At 33.6% G+C, this 12,984-nt stretch overlaps 1 protein-coding gene across 2 annotated transcripts in view; it reads right to left on the bottom strand.

Annotated features, from left to right (window-relative positions):
• LOC101897542 (sodium-independent sulfate anion transporter) overlaps positions 1–12,984 on the bottom strand; it is a 47,180-nt gene that overhangs the window by 20,731 nt on the left and 13,465 nt on the right. The window contains exon 1 of one of the 2 annotated variants that reach the window (XM_005192110.4): positions 3,139–3,290. The exons of the other annotated variant lie outside the window; for it this stretch is intronic. Within the exon in view, the coding sequence (XP_005192167.2) occupies positions 3,139–3,169 (31 nt within the window). The 5' untranslated portion in view covers positions 3,170–3,290. Of the gene's footprint in view, positions 1–3,138; positions 3,291–12,984 lie in introns of those variants that run through there. 2 annotated transcript variants of the gene reach the window in all.

The following is a 12,984-nucleotide window of genomic DNA, read 5'->3' as shown; positions in this document are numbered from 1 at the left end:
ACGGGAACACAACATTTATTAATATACTCAGTTTTTGTTTATAATACAGATCATGGTACAGCAATAATAGTTCGACGTAGTTGTTTCCTATTTAAATAATAAATTAACGTATGAAAGCTATTACTTGCTGAATGATAACAGACTTTTAAGCGTGACTGAAGCTAAAAACTAACACTTCATAGCACAGTTTTTCATCCAAAGCTTATTTAATTGTTTTAATTATATTTTAATTGACTGATTCTATTAACGCTTCGAAATGTTTACAGAGATTTATTTATCGTAAAGTAGAAAAAACGGGAAAGCGAGAGTGTGAGAGAGAGCACTTTTCTGGGAAGAGAACACATTGAGAAAATCTATTGGGAGAATAACGTCCATTAGGAAAATATGAACATACAATGAAAAGAATTCGTAGTGGGCAAGGTCAGTTTTTGTTGTTCAGTTAATTTTTATTTTGTGTTTTTCGAGACAGTGTTAAAATTAACATGAAAGCAAGAGAAATAGGGACCAGATGAAGTTCTCAAAAAAAAATTGGAAGCGGTATGAATTGGTGCATACCCATTTAATGGTAAAGTAAACAAACTATCTTCTGCATTACCTGTAGGATGAAAATAATGGGTTATTCCTCAAATATTATAAAAACTTATTTTTCTCTTTACTAAGTACAGATCAGAACCAACAGTTGTGAGTTCCGCCCTCGGCAATCGAAGAAATTACCAATATAGTACGATGAGTTGGTTGGTTCGCAACAGCGTTTTAATAAAACTCAGAAAATGCGAGCTCAATAACAGCAGCAGACAAAATTAAAAATGGAAAGTGGGTCTAACAAATTAAACAAATATTATTTTCTACTTATTTGTCGACTTTTGTGATAAAAAAACTATTCGTTTCGGTTGAGTTGCCCTTTTAAGAAATATATCTTTGCCAAATTTTCGTTCAGCTTTGGATATATCTTCATCCGATTTCACGTTTATTGGGCACTAAATTACTCATTTATTTTTATCAGCCCAAATCGAGTGGATTTTTCACATTAAACCGACTTTATTCCGGAAGCAAATACAACAATTGCTGGATCTCGGTTATATCTCCCATATCATTATACCCTACTCCTTTTAAGGTAGGCTATATTAAACTTGTCATTCTGTTTGTAACATCTCAAAATATGCGTGGTGTAGTATATATATTCATGATCAGCATGACGATTTTACGTCTGTTCGTCGGTCTATTGAAATCACTATACAGCCCAAATTATTTGACGTAGAGTTTTAAAATTTAGCACAATAATTTGTATTGTGTCTAGGATGGTAAGTATAGAAAATAAGATATATCGGCCCAAGTTTTGTTAAAGTCACTGCATAATAGCACCTCTCGATATTCGATTTTTGCCAAATTTTTCAACGGAATGGTTCCAAATTTGATAATAAGACTTTGTAACGGGTTCTACTTCAGATGGTAGAACATTGGATTTATAGGTCAACTTTATAGCCCCACCTATAACGGTAACTCCCGATATTGGGTTTATTTATGGTTTTGGCCACTTTTTCCACGGATTTGTCTATCAATTAATATTTGTAGTTCATAATGGATTCTAGCTCCGGTTGCAGAAACATTGAATATCTAGATTAACGTTTTTCTATATTGGTACCCACCGATATTCGGTATTTTGATTATCCTAGTCAGATTTAGCCACGAAATTGTTTCAACCCCTGTATTTAAGACTAGCAATGAATAACAATCCTTGTAGTATAAATTTTAATTCAGATACTTTTAAATAATTTATTTTTAAACCCAATGATGGAGGGTTTTGAAAGTTCGGCCAGGGCGATTTTAATGTTTTTTTACTTGTTTTTATTTAAACCTATGATACAATAATAAGGTAAGTTGAGCTCCCAGCTGATTAGTGTGCCCGACTTCTGCCAATTTTGTGTATGTATTTGTTGTTTTGAAAAATAAAAACAAAATAATTTCAAAATCAATGATTGGATGAAACTTAAATTGCAGGGCGCGTATTAATAATATTTGCCATGGAATTGAAAGATTGAACACTTAGGATAATATTTTGAGAGAATATCCAGACATTTCATTTATCTTTCGCGCTATTTAGCCTAATTTTAACAAAAATATCAAATAAATAAAATAAATGGATGTTGTTGGATATACTTTTGAATAATTCTGATATGAAGCGGCCATAGCCTCAGAGCTGTGTTTCTGTAGTCTTACGAAGCTGCTCTATCTCCTTATTGTCCCATGTTTAAACCTTCTCGAAGTCATGTCATGCACTCTATAGCAATGTTATTTGGTATGAAATATACAAATGCCCCGTGAAATTTGTTGGAAATCGATTCAGATTTGGATATTCTATATGGGAGTATTAGTCTCTTCTGATTCCAAACTATAACTGCACAAAAGCCATAATAAGCATTTAAAAAAGATTCATAGTTGATATGATATACTTCACATAAATTCCCAATATAAAGGTTTATTTATTACGGGTGGCTTTATTAAACATAAACATATGTTCGTAAAACTATTTAAATACAGCTCTGAGGCTATACCCGCTTCCTTTCAGAATTTTTCAAAATTAGATGCATCAAGTCTTTGTCTATTATTTGATATTTTTCTTTTTTAAAATTAATTAAAAAGCAAAAATGGATGAAATGCCTAGATTTCTTATTTAATGGCAAAGCTAGTTTGCATCTTTAATGCGCGATCCGAAATGTATGTTACTTCCAGAGAGTGATTTTGGATCTTGTTCAAAAAAAAAAAAAATCAACCAATTATTAACGTTGTAAAAATTATAATTTTCAAAAATTTCCCGAATTTTTATATTTACCGATTACAAATATTCACATTGTTTTCCCTTCGATATGTTGAAGTATTTTTAAAGGAAAATCATGGTCGTTGTAAACTAGAGAGGATCTTGAATGATCCCATACAAGTAATAGTAAAATTTTAATAGAAATTAGATTTTTGTCTCCAGAACTGACAATAAGTCCTCTATTTTTTTTTAAATGTCATCAAAATTTGTTTCACTTCACCAGAAAATTTTCACAACAGTACAACAATTATTAAATGGTCTATCCTTTCTTCAACTCCTTTTTTATCCTTTCTTCAACTTCTTTGCTTTTTTTCGCCACTAACCTTCTATTCTCAAATCGTAACGATCTTTCATGTTTAATATCCGTGGGAGATACACTTTTTTGCGTTATCCGTATCGAGGTACCACCGGGAAACGCGTTCAAGTGAAAACTGTCAACTGTCCGCATCTGGGCTACTCATCTTATAAATTAGTGTGCCAAAATCAGCTGGCTTTGTTATAATAATAACAATAATAACAGTTATGTCTGTCGTTGTGGCCTCTTAGAAGTTATCACACGCTTCTACAGAAAAAAAAACCAAAAGAGCGGAAAGTAAAGCAATGTGAACAAAAGAAAAACAAATCCAACAAATAGATAATCAAAATAAGATGTACACAAATTGGCTGAAGTGTGGCTACCGTACTCAGCCGGGGAGGGGGAGATGGCAGTCTTTGGGGGCGGAACGGGAGGAAGTATGCGAGCATTGTGATCTAGTGACATTCACCTAGACGTAAACAGATATCCACGCGAGGAATGAGATAGTTAAAATTTATGAGAGCGACAGAGAGAGAATTACACAGATGCCGCATCCAACCGAGATATATTCATTGATCAGGCACCGGGCAGCATCTTATCTGCAAATGTTTATGTATCTCATTTATGTGAATCACACTCCCACTCACGCACACCCCCCGCGTTCGCAATAATTGTTATAGAATTTTGTTTTTTTTTTTTTTCAAGTAATAAAATTTGGTGATATATTTCGGCTAAGAAATTTGAATTATCTCACGTGGCACAAGGGTGTTAAGATAAGTAAGTATACGTCTGAAATTTTAAGGAAGTCGGTCAGACAATAAAACACGCTTATTTAGGTGACTTTAAGTCCATAACAAATGAAACGACGTAATGACGTTAATTTTTCAGCAAAAACTACATGTGACACACACACAGTGTCTGGCACATTAAATTTTGAGTCCCGTGCTGCACTTAATCTTTTCGGAAGATAATAAAAGGTTTAAAAAGAACAAAATTCTCAAAGGAAAAAGAAGGGCCAAAGAAACAATCATATCCTTAATTTTCCTCTATTAGGTTACATTAACGATTTCAGTAAACAGTTCTCAGATTCCACCGAATATCACGTCAAAAAAGGTCACTCGAAATTGAAGAAAAAAATCTATTTTTGCAACAGATTTTTTTTATAATTTAGCACCTATTTATTCATTCTGCCTCCTCATACCTAGTATAGGTCCTGATTACACGAACCTAACCAAAAATAATTCAATTTTTTCACGATTGCTTCAGCGAAAGTGCAAGTTTAAGCAAATATATATTTTTATATACACGCGTTGCTAGCATCCACGTTTGAGGAATGTGGTAATTAGTTCAAAAATTGATTGCTCGATCAATAAATAAAAATTTGTTATGGTTAATGACACATAGGAATTGTCACATTTATTAACACCCAATTATTTGGCATCAACCAAAAGGTATTTTTGATATCAAAAAAAAAAAAAAATACCTTTGTGCGAGAACACAACATAACTGATTTTTACTAGATTTTGTGAAAATTTTCCACTATGGAATTTTTTAATGCAAAAATTTTCCACTGTGGAATATTTTCAGAAATTTTGCATCAAAAACTCTTCAAAATCTTTTATTTTGAAGTTTATCGAGGAGGATATTGATAACACCATTGCACCATGGACCCACATCCAAGTTTTCTGTCCAAAACTATTTCAACGTCTCCATGCATAAACCTTAGAAACCAACAAAGACTTCAATATCAAATTTCGAAATTTCAGCTCCAACCCTTCGCTCAATATCAAATTTAGTAACTTTTAGTAAGTATATTCAAAACAATGAACATCTTTCCTTTCTATACACCAACAGCGATCCGAAATTGTGTCATTTAGTAATTTTAATACGCATTTTCGAACGATCTTCAAATCTCAAACACAGATACCATCAGAATTCTAAATATCAATTTTTAGGATTTAATTTATATCCCTTCACCCAATACCAATGGTGCTACAAACCAAACGATGTCCTATGTTTGTCTGTTGAAATCACTATACAGCATACATTATTTGACGTAGTGCATCAACATTTAGAATAACAATTTGTATTGTGTCTAGGATGGTTGGTATTGAAAATGAAATGAATTCAGATACTTTTATAAAAAAAAATGTTTCCTTTACCGTAAGGTGCAGGTAAAGTTCGGTGCGGCCGAAACTAATGTTTTTTTATACCCTCCACCATACTACGGAGAGTATATTAACTAACATTCCGTTTGTAACTCCTCGAAATATTCAAGTAAGACACATACTTTGTTGTGTTAGTATTAGTATCCCCTTGATCAGCGTAAAATTCTAAGTCCATTTAGCGATGACCGTCTGTCTATCTGTTGTAATCAAGCTATCTCTCGAACGAATCGAGATAAAAGGCTAAAATTTTGAAGAAATGTTTATTTTGCCAGTAGGCAGGTTAAGTTCGTAAATGGGTCATATAGGTCCACGTTTTCATATAGTCCCCATATAACGGTACCTCCCGATACAAAGACCTAAAATGGTAAAGACTAGACAAAATGCATTTTGAGCAAATGGTTTGTGTCTACAATATATAGAGTAACAGCTCATGGCAGAGACATGTTAATATAAAAACCGTAATTACAGAAACTGATAACGAATAAAAATTTGAAAAATCCATAATTTTGGTTTCAAAATTCTCATCCATGGGCCTTTTCGAAAATTTGCATATTACCTTAGCGGCTTAAATCAGTTAACATTGGTAACTATCTGGTTATGATATCATAACAACAGAAGCATTTTCGCAGGGTTGCCATATATTCGATATTCGGTATTTTGATCATTTTAGCGACATTATTCACCGGAATTTAGTATTTGAAGTTCGTAATGGATAGTACAGCTTAAGACAGAAAATTGTTTGTGCAGGTCCACACCTTGGTATTGCCCCCATATAATAGTACCTCCCGATATTCGGCATTTTGATGATTTTAGCGACATTACTCACCGGAATTGTTTTAAATTTAGTATTTGAAGATCCAAAGGGATACTACAGCCTAAGACAGAAAATTGTCTGTGCAGGTCCACGTCTTCGTATAACCCCCATATAACTGTACCTACCTATATTCGGTATTTTAATGATGTTAGCGACATTAATCACAGGAATTGTTTAAATTTAGTATTTGAAGTTCCAAAGTGATACTACAGCCTACGACAAAAAATTGTCCGTGCAGGTCCACGTCTTCGTACAGCCCCCATATAACGACACTTCCCGATATTCGGTATTTTGACGTTTTAAGCGACATTGTTCACCGTAACTGTTTCAAATTTGTTATTTGAAGTTCGTAATGGATACTGCAGCCTATGACAGAAAATATTCAGTGCAGGTCCATGTCTTTGTATAACCCTCATATAACTGTACCTCCCTATATTGGGTATTTTGGTGCTTCAAGCGACATTATTCTTCGAAATTATTTCAAATTTGCTATTTGAAGTTCGATATTCGATATTATCATGTTTTTAGCGACATTATTCACCGGAATTGTTTCAATTTTGGTATTTGAAGTTCGTAATGGATACTACAGCCTATGAGAGAAAATTGTCAGTACACGTCCACGTTTTCGTAGGGTCCCCATATAATGGTACCTCCCGATATTCGGTATTTTGATGATTTAAGCGACATCATTCACCGGAATTGTTTCAAGTTTCGCATTTAAATATTGTAATGGATAATGACAAAAGTTGCCTATTTAGGTGCACGTCGTTGTATTGGCCCTAATATAAAGGCTACATTCGGTATTTTATGTCCGTCAAGATAAATTTAAATTTAATTAGCAAAGATACAAACCAAGGTGATTTTTTCTCCGGTTCACAAAGGGTTAATAAAGAGAGAGAGAGAGAGAAAGAGAGGGAGAGATAGAGAGAGAGAGAGAGTAGTAAACCAGAGAAAATTAAAGGTAAACTAAATTATATTAGTTTTCATCAAATTTCATAATTTTCCCTACAAATTTCAAATTTAAAATGAAATCGCTAAATAAAAACCTAATGAAAATTTACGTTGAAAAACTTTGAAACCCTTAACTCTACATTTAAGCCGAGAATAAAATATTTAAAAATGAAGCGGTGTCGAGGCTGGGCACAAATGAAAGGTCTCGAGGAGTACTTTCCGAATCTGTGGACCTTATAGTCAAAAAGAATTTCAGACTTAGGAATTTTTTGCATTTTCTGAAGAATTATCGCTCAATTTTATGGAAATTGAAGATAGAAGCGTCCACAGAACAGAAACTAAAAATGAAGCGGTGTCGAGGCTGGGCACAAATGAAAGGTCTCGAGGAGTACTTTCCGAATCTGTGGACCTTATAGTCAAAAAGAATTTCAGAATTAGGAATTTTTTGCATTTTCTGAAGAATTATCGCTCAATTTTATGGAAATTGCAGATAAAAGCGTCCACAGAACAGAAACTAAAAATGAAGCGGTGTCGAGGCTGGGCACAAATGAAAGGTCTCGAGGAGTACTTTCCGAATCTGTGGACCTTATAGTCGAAAAGAATTTCAGACTTAGGCATTTTTTGCATTTTCTGAAGAATTATCGCTCAATTTTATGGAAATTGCAGATAAAAGCGTCCACAGAACAGAAACTAAAAATGAAGCGGTGTCGAGGCTGGGCACAAATGAAAGGTCTCGAGGAGTACTTTCCGAATCTGTGGACCTTATAGTCAAAAAGAATTTCAGAATTAGGAATTTTTTGCATTTTCTGAAGAATTATCGCTCAATTTTATGGAAATTGCAGATAAAAGCGTCCACAGAACAGAAACTAAAAATGAAGCGGTGTCGAGGCTGGGCACAAATGAAAGGTCTCGAGGAGTACTTTCCGAATCTGTGGACCTTATAGTCGAAAAGAATTTCAGACTTAGGCATTTTTTGCATTTTCTGAAGAATTATCGCTCAATTTTATGGAAATTGCAGATAAAAGCGTCCACAGAACAGAAACTAAAATGAAGCGGTGTCGAGGCTGGGCACAAATGAAAGGTCTCGAGGAGTACTTTCCGAATCTGTGGACCTTATAGTCGAAAAGAATTTCAGACTTAGGCATTTTTTGCATTTTCTGAAGAATTATCGCTCAATTTTATGGAAATTGCAGATAAAAGCGTCCACAGAACAGAAACTAAAAATGAAGCGGTGTCGAGGCTGGGCACAAATGAAAGGTCTCGAGGAGTACTTTCCGAATCTGTGGACCTTATAGTCAAAAAGAATTTCAGACTTAGGAATTTTTTGCATTTTCTGAAGAATTGTCGCTCAATTTTATGGAGATTGCAGATAAAAGCGTCCACAGAACAGAAACCAAAAATGAAGCGGTGTCGAGGCTGGGCACAAATTTAGAAATTAATTAAAAATGTGTTGCAATTATTTTTGTATTTTCTGTATTTATAATTTGAATTCAACAATTTTTTGTCAGTGCATGTATATTACCTTCGGTTCAATTTTAACTCCAATCAATGCTCTCACTATTTTTCGAAGTTCGAATTGAATTTGTTAGATTTGATTTTAGCTTTACATTTGCTCACACTGAGGAAAGCTCTAAAAGCTTTTACAAAAAACCGAAAAAATTAACAAATGTTCTTCATGTATAGCAGAGTCGTGAAGCGGGAGAGAGAGAGTGAGAAAGAGAAGCACGATCCTGCGTAAAGTGTTTGTGAGAAGACAAAGAACTAAGTGCGCGCTCCCAAAATTCGAACGTTACTATATATATATATATATATATATATATATATATATATATATATATATATTTTGATATATATATATATATATATTTTGATATATATATATATATATATATATATATATATATATATATATATATATATATATATATATATATATCAAAATATATATATATATATATATATATATATATATATCAAAATATATATATATATATATCAAAATATATATATATATATATATATATATATATATATATATATATATATATATATAGTAACGTTCGAATTTTGGGAGCGCGCACTTAGTTCTTTGTCTTCTCACAAACACTTTACGCAGGATCGTGCTTCTCTTTCTCACTCTCTCTCTCCCGCTTCACGACTCTGCTATACATGAAGAACATTTGTTAATTTTTTCGGTTTTTTGTAAAAGCTTTTAGAGCTTTCCTCAGTGTGAGCAAATGTAAAGCTAAAATCAAATCTAACAAATTCAATTCGAACTTCGAAAAATAGTGAGAGCATTGATTGGAGTTAAAATTGAACCGAAGGTAATATACATGCACTGACAAAAAATTGTTGAATTCAAATTATAAATACAGAAAATACAAAAATAATTGCAACACATTTTTAATTAATTTCTAAATTTGTGCCCAGCCTCGACACCGCTTCATTTTTGGTTTCTGTTCTGTGGACGCTTTTATCTGCAATCTCCATAAAATTGAGCGACAATTCTTCAGAAAATGCAAAAAATTCCTAAGTCTGAAATTCTTTTTGACTATAAGGTCCACAGATTCGGAAAGTACTCCTCGAGACCTTTCATTTGTGCCCAGCCTCGACACCGCTTCATTTTTAGTTTCTGTTCTGTGGACGCTTTTATCTGCAATTTCCATAAAATTGAGCGATAATTCTTCAGAAAATGCAAAAAATTCCTAATTCTGAAATTCTTTTTGACTATAAGGTCCACAGATTCGGAAAGTACTCCTCGAGACCTTTCATTTGTGCCCAGCCTCGACACCGCTTCATTTTTAAATATTTTATTTTCAGTTTAAATGTAGAGTTAAGGGTTTCAAAGTTTTTCAACGTAAATTTTAATTAGGTTTTTATTTAGCGATTTCATTTGAAATTTGAAATTTGTAGGGAAAATTATGAAATTTGATGAAAACTAATATAATTTAGTTTACCTTTAATTTTCTCTGGTTTACTACTCTCTCTCTTTCTCTCTCTCTCTCTCTCTCTCTCTCTCTCTCTTTATTAACCCTTTGTGAACCGGAGAAAAAATCACCTTGGTTTGTGTCTTTGCTAATTAAATTTAAATTTATCTTGACGGACATCGGTATTTTTAGGATTTTAACAGAATTTTAACGGCTTTTATTTTTTGAAAATTGCCAAATTCGTTCCAAATAGTGGAGGGTATTCGAAGTTCGGCCCGGTCGAACTTACAATTTTTTTTACTGTTAAGGTGAGAATACATAAACACTTTTTTCAGCTGGCTTAAGTCATCGGTTGGCTTCTTCGTAAAAAAACAATGGAGTTCTGGTAGACTTAGTTCGATTTTGGTCCTACTCTTGTGGTTTGTGCATTGAATACATGAAATCGGGCGAAAATATATGTGGGAGCTGTACCCAAATCTAAATTTGACAAAATTATTTTGTACCGTATCTATAAATCTTTGTTTTAAATTTAGCATTTGAAGTTCCAAAGGGATACAGCCTACAGCCTAAGACAGAAAATTGTCTGTGCAGGTCCACGTCTTCATATAACCCCCATAAAACTGTACCTCCCGATATTCGGCATTTTGATGATTTTAGCGACATTATTCACCGGAATTTTTTTAAATTTAGCATTTGAAGTTCCAAAGGGATACTACAGCCTAAGACAGAAAATTGTCTGTGCATGTCCACGTCTTCGTATAGCCCCCATATAACTGTACCTCCCTATATTCGGTATTTTGGTGCTTTAAGCGACATTATTCAGCGGAATTGTTTTAAATTTAGTATTTGAAGTTCCAAAGGGATACTACAGCCTAAGACAGAAAATTGTCTGTGCAGGTCCACGTCTTCATATAACCCCCATAAAACTGTACCTACCTATATTCGGTATTTTAATGGATTTAGCGACATTATTCACCGGATTTTTAGTTCTTTGTTCTTACACAAACACTTTACGCAGGATCGTGCTTCTCTTTCTCACTCTCTCTCTCCCGCTTCACGACTCTGCTATACATGAAGAACATTTGTTAATTTTTTCGGTTTTTTTGTAAAAGCTTTTAGAGCTTTCCTCAGTGTGAGCAAATGTAAAGCTAAAATCAAATCTAACAAATTCAATTCGAACTTCGAAAAATAGTGAGAGCATTGATTGGAGTTAAAATTGAACCGAAGGTAATATACATGCACTGACAAAAAATTGTTGAATTCAAATTATAAATACAGAAAATACAAAAATAATTGCAACACATTTTTAATTAATTTCTAAATTTGTGCCCAGCCTCGACACCGCTTCATTTTTGGTTTCTGTTCTGTGGACGCTTTTATCTGCAATCTCCATAAAATTGAGCGACAATTCTTCAGAAAATGCAAAAATTCCTAAGTCTGAAATTCTTTTTGACTATAAGGTCCACAGATTCGGAAAGTACTCCTCGAGACCTTTCATTTGTGCCCAGCCTCGACACCGCTTCATTTTTAGTTTCTGTTCTGTGGACGCTTTTATCTGCAATTTCCATAAAATTGAGCGATAATTCTTCAGAAAATGCAAAAAATGCCTAAGTCTGAAATTCTTTTCGACTATAAGGTCCACAGATTCGGAAAGTACTCCTCGAGACCTTTCATTTGTGCCCAGCCTCGACACCGCTTCATTTTTAGTTTCTGTTCTGTGGACGCTTTTATCTGCAATTTCCATAAAATTGAGCGATAATTCTTCAGAAAATGCAAAAAATGCCTAAGTCTGAAATTCTTTTCGACTATAAGGTCCACAGATTCGGAAAGTACTCCTCGAGACCTTTCATTTGTGCCCAGCCTCGACACCGCTTCATTTTTAGTTTCTGTTCTGTGGACGCTTTTATCTGCAATTTCCATAAAATTGAGCGATAATTCTTCAGAAAATGCAAAAAATTCCTAATTCTGAAATTCTTTTTGACTATAAGGTCCACAGATTCGGAAAGTACTCCTCGAGACCTTTCATTTGTGCCCAGCCTCGACACCGCTTCATTTTTAAATATTTTATTTTCAGTTTAAATGTAGAGTTAAGGGTTTCAAAGTTTTTCAACGTAAATTTTAATTAGGTTTTTATTTAGCGATTTCATTTGAAATTTGAAATTTGTAGGGAAAATTATGAAATTTGATGAAAACTAATATAATTTAGTTTACCTTTAATTTTCTCTGGTTTACTACTCTCTCTCTCTCTCTTTCTCTCTCTCTCTCTTTATTAACCCTTTGTGAACCGGAGAAAAAATCACCTTGGTTTGTGTCTTTGCTAATTAAATTTAAATTTATCTTGACGGACATCGGTATTTTTAGGATTTTAACAGAATTTTAACGGCTTTTATTTTTTGAAAATTGCCAAATTCGTTCCAAATAGTGGAGGGTATTCGAAGTTCGGCCCGGTCGAACTTACAATTTTTTTTACTGTTAAGGTGAGAATACATAAAACACTTTTTTCAGCTGGCTTAAGTCATCGGTTGGCTTCTTCGTAAAAAAACAATGGAGTTCTGGTAGACTTAGTTCGATTTTGGTCCTACTCTTGTGGTTTGTGCAATGAATACATGAAATCGGGCGAAAATATATGTGGGAGCTGTACCCAAATCTAAATTTGACAAAATTATTTTGTACCGTATCTATAAATCTTTGTTTTAAATTTAGTATTTGAAGTTCCAAAGGGATACTACAGCCTAAGACAGAAAATTGTCTGTGCAGGTCCACGTCTTCATATAACCCCCATAAAACTGTACCTCCCGATATTCGGCATTTTGATGATTTTAGCGACATTATTCACCGGAATTTTTTTAAATTTAGCATTTGAAGTTCCAAAGGGATACTACAGCCTAAGACAGAAAATTGTCTGTGCATGTCCACGTCTTCGTATAGCCCCATATAACTGTACCTCCCTATATTCGGTACTTTGGTGCTTTAAGCGACATTATTCAGCGGAATTGTTTTAAATTTAGTATTTG

This window comes from Musca domestica, unplaced genomic scaffold, assembly GCF_030504385.1.
Source record: "Musca domestica strain aabys unplaced genomic scaffold, Musca_domestica.polishedcontigs.V.1.1 21, whole genome shotgun sequence".
Lineage (NCBI taxonomy): Eukaryota > Metazoa > Arthropoda > Insecta > Diptera > Muscidae > Musca > Musca domestica.
Note: the sequence above shows the minus strand (reverse complement) of the source record. Positions and strands in the feature narration are given on the sequence as shown.